The sequence below is a fragment of the Empidonax traillii genome, unplaced genomic scaffold (assembly GCF_003031625.1).
Source record: "Empidonax traillii isolate 1590-97213 ecotype Southwest subspecies unplaced genomic scaffold, ASM303162v1 scaffold701:size746704, whole genome shotgun sequence".
NCBI lineage: Eukaryota > Metazoa > Chordata > Aves > Passeriformes > Tyrannidae > Empidonax > Empidonax traillii.
In genome coordinates, this window is record NW_020955894.1 from 516,643 (window position 1) to 541,714 (window position 25,072).

Genomic DNA, 25,072 nt, shown 5'->3' on the forward strand with positions numbered 1-25,072 from the left:
TTGCTAAGTTATTATAGGAATTCTATTCCCTCATGGTTCAGATGGTCTTGTTGTCTCATTAAGTAAAGGAATCTCAGTCTCAATGGAAAAATGAAAACATAGGAAGAAGCATAAGAACACTATCTCTGGTATCGACAAATATGAAAACTGAGTTTCAATTCAAAAATTAAACAAATACAGCAATTACACATTTCGATGTGATGTCTTATATTTGTGCAAATCCTACTGAAGAGCACATATGTTCACAGAAGAGTATCTTCTACCTAATCAAGAAATGTGCTTGAGTGTATAGGGCACTTTTTGAAACAGCTGACAGTAAGACAACTAAAATTTGAGTATTTGCATAGATATATGTATATAAATTTCACTATCAAACAATTCAGTCTGATCCCAAGATTCCATTGCTTATCTCAACTCAGGAGTCTGCAGTGATGCCTCATTTCAGAAATTGCAAGGTTAAAAGGGAATATTTTAAAATGGTAAAACAAAACTCACAATTCCAACTGCCTGAAAAAGTGAACCATCATGTTCCATTTTTCGTTTTCTCTGAGCATTATGCAAAGCTAGCATCTTTGGATTTAGTTCTTCATCCAGTGCAGTAGATCTAAGAAAAATTGATTCAGGCTGTTAAGACGTTTCTACTCTCCTCAAGCCATTCTTCTTCTGTGGACACTTAAATATACACATCATCACAGAACTGAATTTAAGAACTCTACTACTTTTCTTTCATAAATTGACTCATTTCAACAATCATTGTCTATGAGCATAGAAAACGTTAGCTTTTAATCTTGCCTTGAAGCTCAGAATGAGTTTGAACAAAAATTTTTTAAATCTGCAGGATAAAAAAAGCGTAAAAGTTCAGCAATTTACTTCTGAAAGAAGGGAGGGAAGGGCGAGGGAAAGTCTCTTCTGAACATTTCTATGTACGGATAAATCTTTTATGCACCGTAAAACTGATGTTTGACTTTATGTAGCTTTCTATTGTGGTAAATGTCTGCCACATACACCACAGTCCATCATCATAAAATACGGCTCATTTTAAGAGCAATAAATCTAGGACAGACTGTAGCTGCCCCTTACTTCTAACAAAGTGGGCAAGGAAAGCACCACAAACACTGTGTGGGTGCAATTACCTGCAAATTGCCTACTGCCTTGTGGTGCAAAGACTGCACCGTGCCAGGTACGAGGCAGAACAAAATTTGAACAGTCTGCATGCAGCAGCCGCCTGTTACATAAGGTGCTTATGTAAAAGCTACCGTGAAATTAACTTCAGGGAGGTTTACTATAAAAAAAAACAGACTTGTTTGAAGCGTCCAAATTTAAATGTATCAGTTCCTGCTTCAAAGCAGAGTGCTGAAGACAACATACAACACACGGCAGCATTTACAGGTGTATTATTATCTAGTTCCTTGAACTGATATGGGGGCTTAAGCTGCGCCTTTAAAATACCTTTTATTCAGAGTGACTGTTAGCAAGCTGGGTGCTCCTGGAGAAGGTTTTTCCGTCTGATCCACTGTTCCTTTCCCTGCTCTGATGGGAGAGGCGGTTCGACTCCTGTTCCCACCGTAAGGTGACGCCGGGGCACTACTCGTTTCGCTGCCCACGTGCACAGGAGACGAAGGGACGATTATCGTCTTCACATCGTCCGCACGTTCCGCCGCCGGTTTTACCTCCTCAGCAGGACTTGGCGGCGTCTGGGTCTGCTGAAATATGGTAATGGTGGCTGCACTCTGAGAGCTGGAAGAGCTGCTTTCCAGCGGAGAGAGCTGATCAAAGGATCGCAGCTGGAAGTCATCATCCATCGGGATGTAAGGAGCCAACATCTCCAAATCTAAATCGGTTTCCTGGGAAAGATGAGAAGTAAAATTTATAAATATGGAAAAAATCTCAGCTAAGGCTTCATGGCTTCATCAGGGCTCTTCCTTTTACCAAATCGTTAAGTATTTTTTTTTTGCACTTTAATAAAAATATTACATAAGGAATGAAGTAAGTTCCTGAAGACGTTCTCAGGAGAAAGAGAAGCACACTCAGAATTAGCATGGTGAGGATGAAGAATTCTAAGTTACTGTACGCTTTACCTGAGTCGAGAAGGGATTTTTTGCTTCTGTATCTATGGCAAAGAGTTTCTCCACTAATTCCAGTTTGAATTCATTCGCCATATCATTATCCACGTCAAAGCAGTAGTCGTTGGGACTACTGGGCTGTGAAGATATTTTGAGCACAGTTTTAGGTTTCTCTCATTACACCGTTTTGCACTGTTATCTACAGATTCTCTGAAAAACATTCTAATTTAATTTCAAACTTAGCTGCACAAAATTCAAATGGGAGGGGAAAACACACTTTTCTGTATACATTCAGATTTACCCCACTTGGGAAGCACTTGCCTAGCTGGAACCTGGAAGTAGCCTCTACAGTAACCTATTACAACTACTTTGCTGTTTAGGGAAGTTGGGTCTGAATCACTCTCTTCTAAAAAGACCAATCCCAAGCTCTCCTCATTTCTATCAGATGGTATTGCATGTGTTTGCAAGGCTCACTTTAATGAAAAGATATGAAAATTTATCTGTTTCCTCAGATCATGGCGTGAGCTAAAGTCACAAGGTAGAAACAATTCCCAATTCCTGTCCTGGCTGCATCCTTAACCAGATTTGCCCCACAAGCCCCAACAGCACATACATTTTAATGACAGCATACCCAAATTACGAAACTAACCTCAGGTGAACTTTGGCTGGTACTTGCATCAGAAGGGCTGGTTGGTTGCTCTTGCACCTGAGGCATGGTAAAAGAAAGTTCGAGTGGCTCTGTGTTTGGCTCCAGCTTTAATACAACTTCTCTATTGAGTGCAGGATCAGCATTGCTACGAAGTGGCTTTGTAGTTTCAGAGGCAGGTAGTGGGGACATTGCCATATTTATATTCTGCAATTTCTCACTGGATGAGGGGAGCATTACATCATTATACAAAGGAACTTCATCACATTGTTGTTCATCAGACTCTATAAAAATTAAAAGAAACCATCAACCTAAGTAACAGTACTGTGCGTGTCTACGGACCTCATTAAATTTAAATAGCAGCAGAAATACCACTGGGCAAGTGGTACTGGGAGGTTATTTTTTGAAATCTACTTTAAAATACTAACTTTGCTAATTAGCATGCTCTCCAGTTTAAACACACACCCACCATTACTGCTGAAATCTAGAGAGATAATGGTGTCTCCAGCAGCTGGGGCCAGCACAGTTAAAGCATCTGGTTCCTGTTTAAGTTTTTCAAAGAGGCTGTTGGTATCATCCAGGTCATCTTTACTGAATATTTTGGTCATTTTCATATCAGGAGACTCCACTGGTTTCAGCATACACTCAGTTTGTCCAAGGGAAAAAATTAAGTCCTTCTGAACAATTCCACTGTCAGACAGAGAGAAAGATGACTGTTAAAGAACAGCTGAAAGAAATAAACTTTGGCTTAACAGTTTTATAAGTGGAAACTCACCCTCCTCCCCTAAACAAAACAAAAAACCCCACCACACACATCCCATAAAATTACCAGTATAAGAGCTTTAAAAATTCTTTTTTTCTTACTCGTTCTTTCCTCAAAAGTAACAGACAAAGCAAGTACTAATTGTAGGGCCATCAAAAATAAGCAACAAAAATAAACATGCTTTTCTGAAAGCATTAAGGAAGACAGAAAAAAAAAACAACGGGGTGGGGAGGGGGGAAGTTAGATATTTCCTAAGCTACTTTTCTTTGTTTCAAATGAATGTGTAATATCTTGATAGATTGATACTGGTACATTCATTGAAGTTTTGAAAAGCTAATTTAGGACTATGATACAATTGCAGAAAAACAGTCAACAAGTCTGCTTCGAGTTGAAGCTTTCAATTAAAAGAGGAATTCTAAGGAAGAAAAAGATAGACAGGATTACAAAAGGCACCATTACTGCTGCTCTGACTCCATGACTGCAAGTTATTGGTGGAATTAACTGCTCAGACAAAGATTAGAGAGTTTTTTGAGCACACAAATACTCAAATGCTTCCAGTGAGACTGTATAGAAGAGGCTGGTCCTGCACTCAGTACTACATCCAAAACGTGTTTTGTTTCCAAATATAATTTCTAAGCCTTAGGACTGGCAGTATTTCTAAGCAAAACGTAATTTCTGTTGTAGGGAACAGTAATACTATAATATATTCAGCAGGGGATGGCATTCTCAGGAATTTAGAAAAAAAAAATGCAGTTCCATCAGAACCTGACTTTATCTTCAATAAAGATGATGACAAAGAACATCGAAGTCCACTCAACTTACCTCAACACATAGTTTACACACACTATGCACTGTGGCTGAGAATTCTTAGTGTTGTATATAACAGTTGCTTGAGTTTCAACCCAGACATAGCCACCTTGTTTTGCCAGCATTCTGTACTGCCCTGTTGTCACCTGCCCCTTTGTGAACACTAAAAATAAGAAAGGACATCAGCTTTAATTACGGACAGAAAAAAACCAAAATCATTTAAGGTAATTATTCATTGCAGATTCATATATGCACGTTAAAAAAAAAAAAAAAAAAAGCTCTTGTTCTTCTGCTGCTTTCCCCAGTGCTGTCTCTCATTCCCTGTATCTGAAGGACTTTAAATTCACTTTCCACTTACTGTCGTGGTGTGTTTTGGTCAGATGATCAGAATCCAGTGCGTGATAGTACTCATAGATTGAGCGGCCCAGGAGCTCCTCTGGCTCATACCCCATCAACTCTGTAATTCTTAAAAACAAGGGAGAAAATGACTATGTAAAAGCAGACATGGGCCAGCACAAATACTAGAGCATGGATGCTTGCACATCTAAAAAGAACCCTAAGAGTCACTTACACGCACATCAGCAGCAATCATGGTTTACCTGGACTTCTAGTTTTGAAATAAATCGCTATTTTTATGCTTCTGTAAAAGAGAAATTTCAGCAGGCATAGGATTCTGCTTCTCGCTGAGTATTTATAGTGGGATAGGATTACGCAAATCCCTGCTTTCTAGACACTTGTAATTTTTTTCTGCTTCAAGGTAGACCAGCTACTTACAGACCAGCTTAGGCAAATATGAGAATCTAATAAAATGACAACGACAGGCTTCAACAGTTTTAAACCTGCAACTAAGAGAGATTAGAAATCAGATTTACTCTTCCCCCTCAAACACTGCCTGCTTTTAAGGAAAATGGGATTTCTTCAGTCTCTAGAGGGCAGTGCTAACCAGGGCACCGCTTGTACTTTGCCCCATTCTAGATGTAGAATGTGACCAAATAAGTACTAGAAAGGTAATTCCTGTAGAGGGGAGAAATAACCTGCACTAACCTCTTTTTGTATCTAATTGTAGCAACTAACTAGAAGTTTACTTTTGTTCTAAAGAAAAGGAAATGGGCAGTAACAAATAACAACAATTTAAAAAACAAACAAATGAAACAAACAAGTCTCAAACAATAAAAAAACCCTCAGGACTGATTATTTCCTTCACCTGGGTTTATAAAATTTGTCAAGCTAAGTGTCCAGAGGATAGCAAAATCAGTCTTTTGTGTTTGACTACACCCCTGATTTGTACCAAAACACAAAAATCTCATTTTTCAACAGCAGATGTATTGCATTAAAAATACAGGTGAACTTTTGGGGTTTTTTTTGATTTAAGAAAGCAGACACTGGATCTCCTGAGGAAGGGAGAGGGGAAGCAATAGCAATAAAATGTGTCTGACAAGTATTAGATATACACTCTTTTCAGTCACCAAAATGTCCCATATTTGAGAAACCTAAAACCTTCCTGTTTTTTCAGTGTCTGGAAGAATCTTCTCATTTCAGTTTAATCACTGTCACTGTAGTAAAGACCAGTTTGAAAAGGCAATTAACTGAAGGCAAAGGATTTATTCATAGAATCACAGAATGGTTTGGGTTGGGAGGGACCCTAAAGATCACCTTGTTCCAACCCCCCTGCCATAGGCAGGACACCTTCCACTAGACCAGGCTGCTCCAAGCCCCATCCAACCTGGCCTTGAACAAACCCTGCATCATCCTTAGATCTAAAAAATCTCACTTTTAATGAATCCTGAGCATTTAGTAAAAGCCAAAGTATCCCAGCAGTGATTCTACTGTGGAGATGAATCGAGTTATCAAGAAGGACTACATAAATATATAAGGCAAACATCAGCCAAATTAATTCTTTTTTTAGAGTATAAATCATATATATTACCTTTCATCACAATAGGAAAATTTCATATCAAGACTGTGACGACTGAGGAACGTTTTACTGTCCAAGGGGACCTCAATGTTTGACGGATGAGGAATAGGTTCACAGATCAACACCAGACACGTCATGGGAGGCTTTTTGTAGCCGCAGTGAGTTTGGTTACCACACGTGTCGTACACACGGATGTGCCCAGTGCAGTGCAGCACCTACAGGGAAGTTGTATTTTAAAGAGAGAAGAGGTTCTTGCCCACCAGACAACGCAACCATATTGCCATTAGCACACCAGAGCAAAGTCCCTCCCTCCCTCCCCAACCCTCGATGTGATAGCAGCCCGAGGAAGGAGCAGTGCTGGGGGATGGATGGAGGGATGGATGGCTACAGGAGAGCAGCCGTTCTCCTCCCCACACCACACAGCCTGCGATGGGCACACAGGCTGTCAGCTCCTTCCCCTCAGTGCTGTGTGAGGCAACACCACACACTGCTGCATTTCTGTGAACTGCTGCTCTTTGAAAGTTACAGTCATGACACTGATAAGCAACTGCCTCAGCAAAAAGTATCTTGCTGTTTAAATTTGAATGTTATGGTAATAGCAGCAACCTCCATTTTAGATCTTCTGCAGAAGTGATGTTAAGGATCCAATATTTCCTTCAAAAGACAGGAAGTTTTGCATTTTGTGGAGTTCTCTTTTAACCATTCTGAAGGAGAACTTGTTCACAGACAGCAGCAAAGAAGTTGTTTGATCCAGAATAATCAAATTCAAGTTATAAAACAGAACTGTGAGCCATAATCCACTCGATACAGTAAAAGGTTACTTTTTGTGCAGAGGAGAAAATGCATTCACTGCAGAAAGTTACCAGGCTGGCCTCTTTTTGTTCCAACTGTTACAAAAGGGAGAGCCAGCAGCTTGAAAAGAATGGCATTGAAGTCCTTCAGAGAGACCTCAACTGTCACATTTTCAGTGTCAAATCAAAAGAAATCAGGGATCAGCATAAGTAGTGTCAAGTATTTTTTTTCCCAGAGAAGGCTTTATGCAAACATATTTAGTAATTACAATTGTTTGTAAGTAAATTACCTCTACCTTAAAATGGAAAATTCATTAGCAGGGTTTTGAAAAACTAATTTTAAAACATTGTTTCGGTTACCTCCGTGATGTATTCAGCATTAAAATTCAGCATATTGAAGCACAACCATTAAAGTACTTAGTGAAACTCAAGCTCGTTACATGAAGTAAAAATGTTGAAATGTAGTGTTGTGACATCTGAAGAGGAAGCTGCCAAATTATGTAAATACTCCTTTGCATTAGTTACCTTCCACGTAGCAGACTTTATATTCACTGTTCTTCCCCTGCTAGTCAGTGTACACTTCATTCTGAGAAAAAAGCTGCGCTCCGTGTTTTGCTCTTTGCCCTTTTTCACAGGACCTGGTAAAAGCAAACAGCAAACCAGTTCTTAAACTCCTGGATCATCATGGTGTAAAAAAATCCCCAAGCATGTTAGAGAACTCTAAGTCCAGGAGAAGACTCAAAAAAAACCCTAAAAAGATTGATAAACCTAACAGCATTTTTGATAATAATACTTTTCACAACAAGTTTTACTATCATGGAGACAAAAACCTGAAGTTTCATAGAATCAGAGAATGGTTTGGGTTGGAAGAGATTAAAGACCATCTAGTTTCAATACCCATGCCACTAGACCAGATTGCTCCAAGCCCCATCCAACCTGGCCTTGAACACCTCCAGGGCAGGGGCAGCCACAGCTTCTCTGGGAAACCTGTGCCAGGACCTCACCATCCTCAGAGGGGAGAACTTCTTCCTAATATCCAATTTAACCCTGCCCTCTGCCAGTTAGAAGCCATTCCCCCTTGTCCTTTCTCTCCACGACCTTGTTCAAAGTCTTTCTCCAGCTCTCTTGCAGCTCCTCTCAGCCTGTCCTCACAGGAGAGGCTTTTGCAGCCCAGTTTCAATGTTTTAAGATCAGTATTGTTTTTGTAGCCAACTCCAAGCTCACAGATTTCAGGACAAAGGGATGGGGAGAAAAGACTGATTGAAAATTTAATATTTTTTAATGTTGTGGCCCAGGACAAGAACAGCATATGCAGAATGAGAAGCCCCATTGAGTTGATTTCCACTGAAATGCATCAGTAATTCAGGGTCAAACCAAATACCTTTTGGGCCTGTAGCTCTCCAGGACTGCAGTAGCTTTAAATTTTTCAATTCAGAACTATCAATTCTGCTGTTTACATGCATCCAAATACTTCCACGGCAATTTACACTCTTGGAGTAAACAGGGACCAGGTTTTTAAACACATTATTAGCATTCTTGGGCAGAAAAAAAATTAATCAAGAAACCCTAATAGAAACCAGTGTTAGCAGCAGTAATTTCTTTAGCTCTACTTGCTAACAGCAGGCTTTACGTTAAGATTTTGCTTTTACAGGGGAGATCCTTTCAGAGTCAATTACTAGTCACGCTGTTGTGGGCAAAGAAAATGTACCTGATGGTATCAGGAGAGCTGCAAGCAGCTCACAATGGGTGGAAGAAGGAAATAAAGCACTCAGGAGAAGGAGCAGTGGGAGATCCAGTTTGCTGAGCCTTGCTAAGGAGCAAGGACCGAATTATGGCAGAGGGGGAAGTTTAGAATATATGACCTTGCTACTTGTACAGGTTTATACAGTAATTTGCTCTCATCCTCCATAGATAGTAGCTATGAAATTCTTCAGGGTGACTTGCACTGCAGCTGCTAGTTTGACAAAATTCATTAGAAAAACATTAAAACCCCAATACCTACATTGTCTATGGCTTCTAGCAGAGGCAAGGACTAACGGGGTCAAGCCCATTTTAGGCCACATCAAAATATCACCAATAATGGGACAGGGGGACTAAAGCAGAGTTCACAGAAGCAACCAAAACTTCTTTAATGCAATATGTTTTAAAAGAGTTAAACTAATCTAAAACCTGATAGTTGAAGATCACACAACGTTATTGTTACCAAGCCCTGATGCTTAAGGCTCTGCTTCATAAAGCAGCTGTAAAAAGATGGAGCAACTTTCTCAAGTCTGATTCAGCATTGGGGATTAGTTTTTAAAATCACCAGCTTTGAAAGTTTAAAAAGCAGTTTCATAAAATGAGAACGCAGTTCTGTTTCTGCCAATCACATTCACATTCACTTGCACTCATAAATCCCAAAGGGGAATATTTAATACTCAATTCAAAACCAAAATAATTCCACTGATGTAAGAGCTGCAGTAGAATGAAACCTGGGAATACTAATAAATATAAAAATGTACTATTATTACTGTAATTCAGACTTTTGTCTGCCAACTTCATTTGCAAAACAGCTTTGGTAATAATGCTTTCCAGACATCTTATTCCAGTCTGGCCAATTTAGACATGCTAGAGCTGGGTTTGCATGAAACTCAGCGAGACAACATTTTTAAGATTAAGCTTTTGCAACAAAACCAGTTTTTTTAAACTGCTTTAGGGAAGTTGTTTCCCCAGCCCCAAGACTGCATTACTGTATTCCAAAAGTGGGGGCTGGGGGGAATCTAATCTAGCCTTAGATATATATTTCGGTACTAAAGGCAGACAAGTTTCCAAAATGCTTACAAAAACCAAAGTCAGGGCCCTTAGTGCTACGTTATCTTATCAGGTCTCTTCCACTCAATTAGTAGGATGACAACATAAGACTTCTGATTTACAGCGCCACATGAAAGCAGAGGTCAGGTTTAGTAATTCATCCCTATCTGGATTCAGAGTCCATATAACCCCTGTTTGATAAAACAGAAATTAGAGAGGTTGGATTTTAGACTTGTAACTACTTAGTAAAGCAGAATTGTTTGGAGGCACACGGGCTGCCAAGTCGTTATAGTCATTATCAAATCTTAAGAAGACATAAAAGCAGTAATTCTTGGGCAACTGTTAAATTCAAAAGCATACAGAACACGTGAACACGGTGTGCTGCTCCCTCAGATAGAGACAAGGAGAGTCAGAAGTCTGTGAAAAGATACCAATTTCATGCACCAATTAAAGGGTGCACAGAAGCGTCAATCCCAAAGCCCTTTTTGGGGTTTCTCAAGTCTTCCCCGATTTGTTTTTTGCTGCCTGAAGTTCAAATATGGTATCTCTTTTGTGTCTTAAGTATATCGCCACACTTTTCTGGAAGAAAGCACTTGCTTTTCAGTTGTCCTGTAAAGGCAAGCCCAGACCAAGACAAATGCACCAACTGAACTTCTCCATGTCCTTCTACAGTAATTGCTTAAAATCGTTCTCATTCAACCTACCTTTAATTTTATTCCTGTAGGCACTTGAATTCTTTCAACCCTCAAGAACTCTATTTAGTCATTAATTTTGTTAGATTAAAGAGTAATAATGAAGTCTCATTTCTCCTATAATTAGGATATTGCCAAAACATTTTGGTTATTTCTGTTGTATCTCTCAAGAAGGTTTACTTCGAGATTTAAGCAGAAAAGCACACTAGTTTGTTCACTCAAAACCATTTTCTGGCAGATATCCAACTGTATTAATGCCAACAGGAACTATCCTCATGTAAATTAAATTGACTTTTTTTCTTTTTTTCTCACCATTTCTGTGTGTAAGCATTTCTCTCAGCTCTTCATGGTCACATGGATGAGTGAAATCAAATACACTGTGCCCCGTCAACTCAAACTGCAAGAAAGAGGAGGTACATGGGTGTTTAACTTCACATATACAGAAATGGAACAGCTTTCACAGATTTGAAACAGTCTTAGGAAATGTCAGTATTTCACCTGAGTGAGTCCCATGCACTTGTTCACGTTTTCAGACATGTAAATCATGTCCCCATCTTCAGACAGAACCATGACAAATCCATCAAGAGCCTTCAAGTAGAAACAGTTCAGTTCCTTCTCCATTTTGGCTTCAGTCTCCAGCTCACCTGCAAGCAGTCACACATTTCTGTTTAAGTAAACACCACCCATCAGAAATTACATCTGGCACCAGCCTGCAAGAAGCAAATCTTGCAGGACCATTCAAAACCAGAATAATTCATTTAGATAAGTGATCGGTTCTTCAAGCTCCAGTAATGGCATCACAAATCACAGAAAACCAGAGTGAAGTTAACCCTCTTTGCTTTTATGCATGAAGCAATAAACCTTCCAACTTAAGGAGAAAGCCTATATGGCAAAAATATTACCATTTATCTCAAAAAGGCATTACAAACTTCACTCAGGGTCTTTCTGGGAGAGATTTCATAGTCTGGCTGCTGAACTTTCTCCTCCATACTTTAAAAGTAGATGTGCATGAGTATAAATAACCAGTACAGCGCTGGTTCATAACCTCAGATACTCCTGTAGTTGCATGGGCAGGTGTAACTGCAGAGACAACGCACCCTCAGCTAACTTCGCCTTCAGTGGGGCACAAATTACAAAAGTATTCCTTGCAGTTTATATTAAGGGGATACATCTACAGTCAGCTCAGCCAGCCTTGCACCAACTACCTACAGCTGAGTAAAGCACAGCTGGAACAAACAAGTGTAGGGGCAAAAGAGGGTTAAACGAAGGAAATTAACTTTGGGAGAAGCGCCAAATGTGACTGAAAACGGCACTACAGCTGTGATGAGCCAACCAGGATCACTAGAACAGGACGGGATGCTGCCCCATCATTCCCTTACCAGAATCCAGCAGCTTCCTCATGCGCAGGTAGCTGATGGTGAGCCTCATGATGGACGCCTTGTCCAGGTGTGCGCTCACGGTGTGGGGCAGAGGCAGCTGGTGAGCCAGTTCATAGAACACCTCCGACTCCTTGCTCCTTCGGCACCGGGCTGCATCCCTGGACTTCTCTTTTCTGCGTTCAGAGCTAATCCTAAAGAAACAAGTTTGGGGTTAGCACAGGAAGCAAGAGCACTCTGTGGAAGTTAAATTTGAAACTAAGGCTGCCGGGAGGACAATTAAACCAGTTATTGAAGTTGAATAATTTAAAACCTCAGTTTAAAAGGGTAATTGTATCGAGTTCTGCCGGGGTTGGGCTCTGCCAGGACCAAAAGGATCAGTTCTTCAAACAGACATGTATGTACTCAGAACTGTTCCTGCTTGTCTCATACCTTCACTGCTGCCTCTCCAGCCTCCAAACCCTGTTTCCTAACCCCTCAAGTCCATTCAACATACTATTTGAAGGTTATTTCCAGCTCATGTACAGCCTCCAAGTTCATCCTTTTTTACCATCCTTACAAAGCCCACCTCATAAGTCAGATGAACAAGGATACTGATGCAGTATGAGATATCCTGTTTTTCAAGTGATCCAGAAAGCACCTTTCCCAGCTCTTTCCCAACCCAAACTATTCTGTGATTCTCTGATGATTCTGGGATTCACTTCTTCTCCAGTATAGCCCCTTCCACAGTCTCCCCTATACTGGAAAACTCAGAAAATGCCTCATTCTCCTTCCATTGCCTCTGCAGACTTGCCTCCCCCACAACACATGAGGTAAAGAAGAGCTCACTGAGAGCAAGCACTGAGACAGCTGAGACTGTTGACTGGTAACACGGATAATTCCCCCTTTTCCCAGCACCCACACTGGCTCACATCTGCCTCATGCATCTGTCACATGAGCTTTGAACTGAACATTTTGAGATGGGAGCTCCAAGTTCTTCTTGTCCATTTTTCTTTTTATACATTTTTATCTTCTGAAGGTATCCTATCTCCATTTTGCACACATCTGGGATGCAAAAGACAATAGTGGTTTACTAATTACTTTTTCAAATTTCACTGGACTTAAAAAACATGTACTATCACTGCCAAAATCACATAGCTAGGTCTGCAGATCTGTGCCAAAGCACATGCTGTGAGAGGTACCACAAATTACAGAGCAAGACTTTTTATTCGTGGGCTAATATTGCCTGGGACATAATGAACCAGCCATAGTATCACCAAATGGTCTGGGATGGGAGTGACCTTAAAAATCATCTTGTTCCAATCCCCTGCCATGGGCAGGAACACCTTCCATTAGACCAGGTTGCTCCAAAGGTTCCCCAACCTGCCCTTGAACACTTCCAGGGACGGGGCATCCACAGCTTCTCTGGGCATCCTGTGCCAGGGCCTCACCAGCCTCACAAGCAAGAATTTCTTCCCAGTATCTAATCTAAGTCTCCCCTCTTCAATGTAAGTAGTGAAAGACATACCCAAAAGAATGCACTTTCAGACCTTTACCTGATGTCCTACCCACAAGAGCCAGAAACTTTCTTAGTTTGTGCAGAAACATGCAAGCAACAATACTGTTAAAACTGACGTTGGAAGCACAGAATATGAAAGAAACGTTTTTTTCTTGAAACAGGAAAGAAGCTTAATCATCCATGATGAAGACAGAGTAAGCCATGAGAATATCCTCTACAATTACCCTAATTTTTTTCCAGCTTCATAAAACTGTATGGCATCCCTACCCATTCCCAATCCCGCTGTCCCTTCCTGCCTCCTGCCCCTGCCAGCAGAAGGAAGCCCTAGTGGCTTGATTTTCATAGTCATAAGTTTTATAAGAGCCAAGAACAGCATGTTTTCTCCTTTGGTGGCAAAATCAGGCTACTAGATCACAGAAATACTACTTTTGTGTAATAAGAAACATTATTAAATCAACATAATAATAACGAAGATCTTTGGAAAACTAACTTATGGGAATTATAGTTGCAAAAAATTCTGGACATACAAGAGTTCTATTGGTTTCTTTGTATATAAGCTCATGTCCTTCAGAAGGGTAGCTTAAAATATCTGACAATATTTCCCCATCTTGCAGATTTCTTCACATTCAATTTCCCTGTGACAACAGATGTTTCTGCTCTAGTCATGGATATCTTGGTCTGAGAAGCTTGAGGCTCCTGACATACAGGTATATCCAGAAAGAGCCATTACGAAAAGTCTGACCTTTAACGATACTGAAAAAGTATTTTAGCTATTTTACCTGACCGATTAAACATTTCTTACTGAAGCCAGGCTTCAGGTACTTCAAGGTAACTGTCGTGGTTGAACCCCAGCCCACAACTAAGTACCACAAAGCTGTCTGCTCACTCCCTGTCCTGCACTGGTGGGAGGGGGAGGAGGACTGGAAAAAGGTAAAACCCATGGACTGACATAAGAACAGTTTAATAATTTAAATGAAATAATAGATGTAATGATAAGAGAGACAACAAAAAGAGAGAGAGAGAGAGAAACAAAACCCAAGACAGACAAGTGATGCACGGTGCAATTGCTCACCACCCGCTGACCGATGCCCAGCCCATCCCAAAGCAGAGACCGGCGCCTCCCGGCCAACTCCCCCAGTTTATACACTGGGCATGACGTTCTGTGGTTTGGAATATCTCTTTGGTCAGCTCAGGTCAGCTGTCCTGGCTGTGCCTCCTCCTGGCTCCTTCTGCATCTCCTTACTGGCAGAGCATGGGAAACTGGAAAGTCCTTGACTCAGAGTAAGCACTGCTCAGCAACAACTAAAACACTGGCGTGTTATCAACATTATTCCCATATTAAATCCAACGCACAGCACTGCACCAGCTACTAGGAAGAAAAGTAACTCTTATCCCAGCAGAAACCATAACAGTAGCCCAAGCAATTCTCCTGCCTTAGACAGATTCACCTTTATACCTCTGATTTTTCTTTGTTAGCCACTCACTCAAGATCCCATCACCTGCAGAAAGCTCATCCTACAACAGAAACTCAAGTGAGGATTACTGAAGTAACTGGTTTCTATTCAGCCAGATGCCTGCAGTTTTGTCATGGCTTCCTTTTCAGCTGCAGACTCCTTTAAGTTAAACCCCCCTCCTTGCTTTGGCAATGAGTGCACTCCAAGTCCACAGGTTTGTCAGGCTTGTGTGAATCACACAAGGCACGTAGAGAAGGACAACGCAAGAGACGAAAATAGACGGTAACCTCACAAGCTGGGCTTTCAGCCCCTGTATTTTCTTTCTGACAGCCTAATGTTCTTTGAAAGTATTTTGGGTAGTTCCTAGATTTTTGCAAGGTTTTAGCACAATTAGCAGCAGCCTTCAACAGGGACAGTCAAAGCTCCTCACAACCATGGAATCATTAATTACCGACCGAAACGCGGCTTAAATCGAGCTTGTAGTGCTTCTGTTAAAAATTAATCCCAGAGTAAGATCCTCAGGTGCTGCCGGCTGGAGCGCTGCCTGACTGTGAGATTGGCAAAATCCAAGGAAAAGGGCGATGCTGGTCCCAACCAGCACTGTCCAAGAGGCAGCGCCTCCTCTCCCTTTTACTACATGTTTCCTTTCTAGAAATGCTACTACTATAGATAGATGTTTAAACTCTACAGCACAACAGTTTGCTATTTTTAGCTGCTATTTAAACCAAAGCTGTAACCAATCTGAGTAAAACCCAGCCATTTAAATAGGAAGATTAACTACCAGCTTCAAAGAGCGTTTCTTTAATGGATCAAATTAATAGGGAAAAGGTCTTTCACAAATGAGGTTTAATTACCAAGTGAAGTCATTGTTGCCTCAACACTGAATGCCACCAAATAAAAAAAAAAAAAAAAAAAAAAAAAAAAAAAAAAAAAAAAAAAAAAAAAGGAAAAAAAATTCTTTACTGTTGCAACTACTGTGAGCTTTGTTACTTACAGTTGCATAAAGTAAATGAAAAAACACACTTCAGCATATGTAGCTGCCCACAAATTTCTGTGCAGCCAATTAAATGATGTTGAATTCCTGTGAAGAAAATGTATTGCCAAAGTGAGCACGCTCTCAACTAGGGGAGAAAAAAGGAAGCTCAAGGGAGAGGACTTTAAACAGCAAGATGTGAACTGCCACAAAATCAGTTTAAATAAATCCTATCACTTCTCTTATCAGTTCTTTCAGAACTGCCCTGGGTACAACTCATGATCTTCACAACAGAAATACCATTCTGTAGAAATGGGACCAAGCTCCACCTAAAACAACCCCCGAGCCTGAGATCTGTATTAGAACCTTCTGGTGTCAGTCTTGCACAGAACAAAAACAACCTGAAGAAAATCTCAGCTGAAGAGTGATTGTACATGCAGAGAAAACATCAGAAACGCCAGTGCTGGACAGGAAATTGCATGAATTTGCAGGTATGATTTGTCCTGCATAATTCCAGTGCCAGACATCCATTTCCATTTTGTATTTCTGCCACCAGAATACAGAAGCAGAGAGCAATCCTAAGCACATTATCCCTCGTAATTCACAGAAAGCAGTGTTTCACTGACCCCTTTAAACTCAGTACCAGGCATTTTCTATATATAAGTTTACAGGCAATAGCTGAATAAAATCTGAGTTCCAGAAAATGTTTGAGTTAGGGACCCAGGATTCACTGCTGCTGAACCAAGAGCTCAAGCTGAAGGATATAACCCAGACTTTCACTCACTGCCTAAAATCAAAAAGGCTTTAAAATACAGTGTGGTGAAAAGAAACAAAGTCTTACAGCAAGAATTAGCCCAACATCCTTCCCAGCAAAGCACACCAGCAGCAATCCCATGCACACCAGTTACAGATGTTAATGTGGCCTCTCTGCTTGACTGTGCAGCTCCTGTCATTATGGTCACAGGAACAATTTGGGCCAGAGCATCTCCCAAATAATACATGGTTTCCCACACCATCCCAAAGGCCCCTCTGCCCACCATGGTATATTCCTGCAAGTGAGTCCCCAAGAGTCTGAATACAGCTCCCAGTTTTTGTCTCCCTGAGTGTAAAATGAATCAATGGCTATGTATAAACTGATTAATTCAATATTAGATTAACACAAAAATCAGTGGGTTTCCTGTATGTTGCTTTACTACTGTTATAGATTTTCTAGCTTTTCTCCTCTCCTAACTTACTCTTTCTCTAACTGGGTAGATTTTGCCCTATAGGTGTCTTCAATTGCCCTGTAAAATAACTACTGTGAATGTATTAATTAATCCAGGCACATCTTTCTTGATCCAGGTTTTGAGAACAATCTAAAAAACTATAACCATCTGATATCAATTCAAATTTTTCTATTTAGAATTGTTTTCTCTATCAAGTTTCTTTGTATTTATTGTATTATCTGTTCTTAAAAGTTTCACAGAAATATACCACGTGGAAACAATGTAAACCAAATGAATAATGTGCCTCAAAAATGGTAACATCTCCTTACTGAGCTTTAACTCGCTTTCAGGTATGCCATTAATTCCCATCATTTGCCAGCACAAGACTCACAGAATCCTTCAATGTTGGGTACAACCTCTCCTCAGACTGTAAAACTAGTATGGGAAATACCTGGCTTAGAAATGGAGTCACAGAGACCATACCCACTATATCATAGCTTCATTTTTTCCTCATTACACAAAAAGAGATGCAGCTATTACAATACAGTAAATACATTAACAGTGCACGGCATCAAGAAGGTATTGGAACTTCAGAAAGTTCCAAAGACCTGGAATGGGCTCTGTATTTCGCTTTTAAGACTGAACTTGTTCCTGCATTTGCTATAAAACTCGGTCCTCTTCTCAGGCCCAGCTCAATCCAGGTATTTCTGCCAGCACAGCTGTACAGGACAGAGGTGCAGCTCCCAGTTTGCAGCCGTACCCCAGCAGAACACTCAGAGTGACCTCCTGTGTTCATGTGGACTGTGGGAAGAGCTCAACCCCAGGCGTGTATGTGCCGACTGCTCTCACCTACAGCCAGAGTGTGTTACAACAGAGCTCTGCTCTCTCAGCTGTGCTGAATGTGCAGCCGCTCATTTCTCTTCACTGTTTTAGATCTTTATTTTGTCCAGAGCTGGACTAAATTATTCCTTCATGGAAAGAAGTCCCAGGCAAGCCCCGTGCTTAGCACAGAGAAACTAAACCAGTGGAAATGCCCTATCGGCAACTTCATATGAAAAATCAGTTCGTAATGAAAGAGAATACTCCTCTAATTCAATTATCTGGATACACAGGGAGCTAATGTTGTAAGTATTCTTCCAAAGGAAAAAAAAAAAACAAACACAAGAGAACTCACCCAGAAATCCCTCATCTTCCACCTGGCATAGATGAAGAACATGCCAGTTAGTCCCCTTATCCCCTTAAAAATACTTTTTTAATTGAGGCTGATTAACTTCAGTGAGGGATGACAGAGCTGAAGCATTAACACTACAGAGTTCTGAGATGGATCCACACAAACATTGTCCAGAGTCTTTCTTTGACATGGTTTCCTTCTAAAGTACTATTGCTTTAACCGTTATGGTCGATTTTGTTTACCACTTCTTCTTATTTTGCTGTCTGTGTAGAGAGTTCTTGTGAGGAAAATAGCAGACAAAAGAAACAAAACAAAACCCCCCAAAACAAACAAACAAAAAACTGAGACAAAAAAAAAAAAAAATCCCCCACACCCAAATGTCGTGTGTGATCACAAACACGCGATTGCACAGAAGAAAGTCTTGCTCTTCATCAATGAACATCACAGCCCACTAATCCAACTCAGGAAAAGAACTCAGAAATTCCTTACATACACTGAGAATAATTTAAAAGAAATTTAACTGCAGAAATTAACACAGTATCCAAGCAGAGACAACACCTCTGTATGTAAACTATCAATGAACATCACAGCCCACTAATCCAACTCAGGAAAAGAACTCAGAAATTCCTTACATACACTGAGAATAATTTAAAAGAAATTTAACTGCAGAAATTAACACAGTATCCAAGCAGAGACAACACCTCTGTATGTAAACTATTAAAATTCATTCATATGTATATTACCTTCCAACTGCAATTTAAAACATTTTCTTTACATGAGGGTAGTTACAGGCATTTACCACAGCTTGACTACCACCAAAAAAAACCCCTAACTAATAAAAACCCTAACAAATGAGGAGAGCAAGTAGGCAGTTCAGCCTGAATCAGCTACAGCAGCACAAACACTCCAAAACCCACTGCCGTTTGCAAAATGATAGTGGGGAGAGGCAGCGAGAGGAGAGTCCACTGGGCTACACATCAACTGCCCCAGTAAAGTGTTACTACCAAGACCATCAAGTTCATATAAACACCCCTTTAACAGACAGGTAAATTATGGCCTAAGAGGCAGCAGCAGAGCCTGGAAGTCCTGACGCCAGCACAGGACCACAGTGACAAGATTATCCATCATGTGGATTCGGCCTTGAATTGACCTGAAACTCCAACTGCCTCCCCACTTACTAAGTGTGAGCAAGAAAGAAAAAGCTTCCAAGATCATAATTTCTAATTCACATCATGGTGAAGTGATTCTGCTGTGCCTTACTGCACAATGTAATCCACTGATAGTTTACCTTTGCACGGTAATTTACTGTTTTAAAATAACCACTTGGCATAAGTGCCGGTTTGTAAGAATTTTTTTTTTTTTTCAGCTAGGTTATTGCCCTTTGAGATCAAAGATACACGGTAGTTAAATTGTGTTTATTACTACAGAAAAATCAGAGCTATTCAAAAGATATATCTGAGCAGGGGCTTCACAGAGCTAGACACTAAGTGCTCTTCTCCCTTCAGCTTTCCTGCTTTTGCTTCTACTGAGCTCACAAAAAGTGATGCAAAACATATCCCAAAGATATCTGTCAGGCTCTCAGTTAACAGTGTTTTAGCTACAAACTGGTCTGTCTTCAGACAGATGCTGGCTCTTGATAAAGCAACTGATTTTAGTCTAAATCATGGCTTTAAAACATATCATCTATTTTATTCGCTGCATTTGGTTTTCTAGACTGGAGGCTGCACATTTTTTTTTACCCTTACTGCTTCCATCCAAGTTCTTATCCCTTCACCTCAAGTTCCTCAAGTGCTTTCAGTTAACCGGGTATTTTGTGATCAAAGGTTTTAAGAACAAAAGAAAACAAAACAAAACAAAAAAAAGGAACAAAAATAAGAGAGATCAACTTTTATTTTTCTGTATGAATAAAGAACAAACAGTCCCACTAAGCAGTCAAGAAAAACACAACAGCTAGGACAGAAAGCCTGCAGCAGTGTCAGTTCGGGATCCAGTAGATTCAATAGGGTGCGGGGAAAAAAGTCCTTTCTGAAGGACTGAGCACCAAATATTCACATCCCCAGCTAAACCATTCTCTTCTTTAGTTTAGCTGGTGGAGGCTGCAGCCTTTATATTTTATGTGGATTATTTCAAGTCTTCTGTTCCTTGGAGCATATCTTCTTCCAATGGAGCTGAGCAGGAAACAAATGGAACGAGGTTAGCCTCTAGAAACTCCCTTTCTAACGTAACAGTCCATTTACTATTCTCATTTGTGAGCAAAAACAGGAGATTTCGCCTCAAATTCTTTTGCTTCTTGAAATGCACAAGTTTCCATGAAGTGGCATCACTCTAGTTTTGGTTTAGAAATGACACAGAAAGAACTCATTCTGGTAAACAAAATGGGTCATCTTTTTCAGGTAACATTTCCAGGATTATTATAAATCGAGTCAAAAAGGTATTAAATAAGTTACCTGGCAAAACCTTCCACTGCTGTAAACATAATCCGTGCTGTTGATCCAGTATCCTCAATTCTGCGCTTTAAGTTCAGGCTCTATTTTAATGTAGTGAGTTACAAGATCCGTTGTAACATTTCTCCTCAAAACACCTAAGGACCATTCATTCACACCAAATTAAACAGAAGCTGCACAGCTTCCTTCCCAACGCACGGTTTGCATTGGATATCTTTAAGGAATGACTGATGGAACATCTCTTCAGTGCCAGCAGAACCATTTTGCATGAGTTGGTACTAAAATATCTCAAGGTTTTAAGAAGCTACATTTCTGTATAAGTCCCAGTATTATCTGACTTCAACAGGAAGAAATGACAAATTATGCACACAGTGAAACTCCTCTTCATCAATGCACTTACTCGGAGATCTCAGACCCAGCCCCCAGGCTGCTGTGAACAGGCACAGCTTCAACTGAGGCTGTGGCTCCACATCAAAGCACCCTGCAGTGTTCATCACCTACATAAACTGTATTTAAAAAAATACATATGCTGGCATGCATTCACTTGATTTCATGTTCCAAAAAAACTCAGAATTAATTTTCATAGAGACTTTTATTCTAAGCTAAATAGCAGAGATCTCGGTAGAGGAAAACCTTAATAGCCTTCATATCCAATGGTAATTTGGAAACCTGTATCTTCCCTGAATTTCCAGTCATTAGTTAAAGTACGAAGGTTCTCCTTCTCTCCTGAGCCATTTTTGTAGTCCTCTGTGTCATAAAACCCCCACGTGCCTCCTATTTCAGAGCAGTACTCCAAGGAAAACTCTGATTTTCCCACATGCTTTCCTCTAATACAAAGGAGGTTTCTCAAGAGAGGCTCAAACTTTCTGGAATTCAAAAGAGAAAGGGCTGTTATAACATGAAAAGATGATTAAGGTCCAAGTTCTCTCCATGCATTACCTAGGTGGTTTTTCTGTGGCATGTAAACACCTGCTCATGTAACTGTGTATGTGAAGATAAAAGGAGCAGTTTGAGCTGATTACTTGTAATCTGGAACATTCCCTTCCTTCTGGACATCAGCTTGCTAGGAACGGGTACAGGTTACTGCACCTTCTTGTAAGGCTCTGGCAAGATTTGTTTTTGTTTTGAAGCTGTTTGTTTTTTAAAGAACACATCTTATAATCAGACTGGTATTTGCATCTCCTTGGAAGAGCAGTATCATCAGGAAAAGCCTGATGCTCTTGTATGCCACCACTGATCCATGTAGGACTTCCCTCCTGGGTTTACTTACTCTATCATTTTGTTGGCATATCATACCACCAAGCTCTTCAGGAATAAATAGAGTTAATACTGCCAAATTCTCTTCTTCAGTAAAAAAAACAAAACCAAAACCAAAACCAAAAAAAACAAAAAACAAAACAAAACAAAAAAAAACCCCACACACACAAAAAAACCCAAACAAACAAAAAAACTCAATAAACAGCAGCTTCTGACATTCAATGTCCCCTTTGGTATCAAAAAGCTTAGGCAGCCTACTTGAAATCCAGCACTCTGACATAAACTGGTGCAATACTACTATTGAACAACATGAACACATCAGGAATTCAATCCACTGTGTTACACAGGCTCAGCAAGAGTCCTCGAGGCTTCCAGGCTGGAAGAACACCAAAGGGAATGTGTGCAATCTTAAGAACCTCAGAAGAGTTTGGGCTTACACTGCAACGCTGCTGACATTTGCCAGTGTTATTAATATTTACTGACTAATTTTAATTTTTTTTTTTTTCCCACTTCACCATCAGCAATCGGAGCCTTGGAACCAGCCTTATAAACTCCGGGCATTGCAGTTCAAGGATAGGGAAGAACAAAGGTCTATGGTTGCTTTCACAATGTGCAGAGGAGGAAGCACGAGCACCTGTAAGTAAATGCACGCGTTACACTGCTGACTGAGGCGTTACCCATGACAGCAGGATGGTCTTCTCTGGCCTCTCTTCTGGTGGCAGTAGAAAGACAGCACATAACTAGGCTTGTCACCTCCTCAAGGCTTACAGAGGACTTAGGATCTTAGCTAACCTAAGTAAGCCCTTGATGGACGTTTCTGATAAGAAAGAAACCAGCCAGAAGATGGGGATGGCAATTAAATGAGAGAATAAAATGGATTATCCACTTCACACCTCCACCTTTAAACCAATAGTTGACGTAACTGCCCGATTTAAGCTGCTGATAACAGTTTGCAGCTACATTTGTTCCCCTCCACCTTCCAAAAACGGTCCAGAGACACCAGAAAGGAAAAGCATTTCTAAGGAAGACAGAGTTGCTAAAAAACCTTAAAAAATACTTGAAATAAAAAACCTCTTACTATCCCATCGCCCTGCTACAGACCACCTGACGACTTGGGTCGCCTGATCCCAGCTGCGATAGCCCTCGTGGCTAAGTGTGGACTGGCTGTAGGTATTTCGGGCACCCCAACCAAGAGACCCAGACTGCAGCCTGGAGACACTGTGTTTTAAAGGGCAAAGCAAGCATGACTGTAAACAAAAACCAGAAAGCCTCCCGCTGCTTCCATCAGCATACTGCCAAATTATCAGACCTCCACTTGATATAAGGAAACCAAAGCACCAACAAGAGCAAGGTTATGGAAAGTTTCTGCAGCAGGGAAATCCTCCACAGCTGATTTTCAGTGCCTTGATACTGAGGAAGAAGAGCAGGGAACTGTGCTGTCCCCCTTCACCTTTAGTGGGCAATGAAAAGCCATTTCTGAGCCCTTTTATTGAACCAATTTGCAGAACTGTTTCGTGTTTGAGGAAGTGCAAAGAACAGACAACACAGGCACTACTGTAAGGTAAGCCCTGTGGCAAGGCAAACAATCCAGAAAAACCCAGAAAGCAGTAAAACCACTGTTTTGAAAGCCAGAAACCACTCAGTCTCCCCCCATACCTGCGGGGAGACTCCACAGATTTACTGAAAGATTTCTCCTCTTCTTACAACTCGGAGAGAGACACCGAGTATATACAAAAGGTTTTTGTGTTCACTTTCGACTCCAGTACTGGTGGCTCAGTTCCACCAGCGCTGAAAGAAATTAACAGACAAAAGCAATGGCACATACAATCCTAAAGACCTCACACGGGTTTAAGAAAAACACCGCAGTAGCCACTACCCCTCAAAACCAGCAGCACAAGATACAGGCTTCTCAAGCAGATTCTGGAGCTGGACTTGGGTAACAAAGATCCAGGAGAAAAAAAAAAAAAAAAAACAGTCACTCACATCATCCCCATTAGCCACTAAAAAATAAGTTTCAAGGCCCAACTTGGAGAAACTGAAAAGCTGAAGTTCTTCTGCAAGGCACTCAGTGCTGTTCCATACCATCTCAAGACTCAGACTGAGCAGTCCAGAAATCATTGCTCTGTTTTATTTAGTACACATACCATTAAAAATACCTATTTATGCTATAAGGACTTAGAACACATTAGAATAAATGAATCTTGGATTATCTACCAGCTGCAAGCCACTAATAAAGTAACCAGTAACGTTAAACGGCTCATTTACTTAAAAAGGTCCAAGAATTCCTCTGCCAATAGTGAAGTGTCACACCGCAGATCTGGGAAAAAAACTTCTCATTGCATCAGCCATCTGCACAGGAGTTTTTTAAAAGAATAATGAGGAAAATCTCATATATCTCAGCAAAAGCCCTAAATTTGGCTCAAACAGGAGCCGATAAACAAAGCTCCCAACAACACTGATTCACCCACTCCGTGCACTGACTCGAGCTCCTTGTAGCACCTGGGGGAAAATCCAGGAGCACATCAAAGTGATACAGCTACTGAGGAATGGCTAAAACCCAAATAACTCAGTATCTAATCGTGATGCTCATACTTGATTTCTTATGGGATCTTGACCCCAGTAAATATATGAGAAGCCTGGGACTACATCAAAGAATGGATTCAACAGACCAGTATAAATATCCACACCTCCAGATACTGTAATGACTGAATTTCACTTATGTAAGGCTGAGACACAAACTTGGTCAAATTCCATAATTTCTGCCATCTCACAGCATGAAATTAAATAAACAACAAGCTTCACCTTAACTATCAAGAGATAAACACTATCCAAATACAAGCAGAGGGAGAGGCAAGGAATAAAAGGATCTCAACCCATGCCAAAACGGAAGTGTACTTTATATACAATCACCCAAAGTTTTATCATCAAAGATGATAAATAACAGGACCCAAAGGCCTTCTCCCTTCAAGGTATTCTGAATATGGACACCATCAAACCTAAACCCTTCTAAAACATCCCAGTTTCTTGAGAATGCTTGAGATTTCCAATAAGTTCTCTGCTGAGTTCATATCCTTCCTTTTTTCTTAGCCATCTTAGCTCAACTGCACATCCACAGCCCCCAGGACGAACGTACCATAAACACAGCTTTATGTTTTCCATTAAAACCCCTACAACAGGACCAATCTGAATATTCTTTGCTGCTTTATAAGAAACATCCCTAACTCTGA

General features: G+C 40.5%; 1 protein-coding gene across 2 annotated transcripts in view; it reads right to left on the bottom strand.

Moving 5' to 3' along the window:
• Nucleotides 1-25,072, bottom strand: part of HIF1A (hypoxia inducible factor 1 subunit alpha) — a 34,967-nt gene that overhangs the window by 7,779 nt on the left and 2,116 nt on the right. Inside the window, exons 2-13 of one of the 2 annotated variants that reach the window (XM_027900047.1) lie at nt 11,847-12,037; nt 10,966-11,111; nt 10,780-10,864; nt 7,511-7,623; nt 6,207-6,409; nt 4,638-4,744; nt 4,295-4,442; nt 3,179-3,399; nt 2,713-2,993; nt 2,079-2,201; nt 1,450-1,844; nt 496-604 (exon numbers count right to left, since the gene is read on the bottom strand). In XM_027900047.1, coding sequence (XP_027755848.1) covers nt 496-604; nt 1,450-1,844; nt 2,079-2,201; nt 2,713-2,993; nt 3,179-3,399; nt 4,295-4,442; nt 4,638-4,744; nt 6,207-6,409; nt 7,511-7,623; nt 10,780-10,864; nt 10,966-11,111; nt 11,847-12,037 — 2,122 coding nt within the window. The remainder of the gene's footprint in view (nt 1-495; nt 605-1,449; nt 1,845-2,078; nt 2,202-2,712; nt 2,994-3,178; nt 3,400-4,294; nt 4,443-4,637; nt 4,745-6,206; nt 6,410-7,510; nt 7,624-10,779; nt 10,865-10,965; nt 11,112-11,846; nt 12,038-25,072) is intronic. The other variant, XR_003573060.1, reaches the window with a different exon arrangement.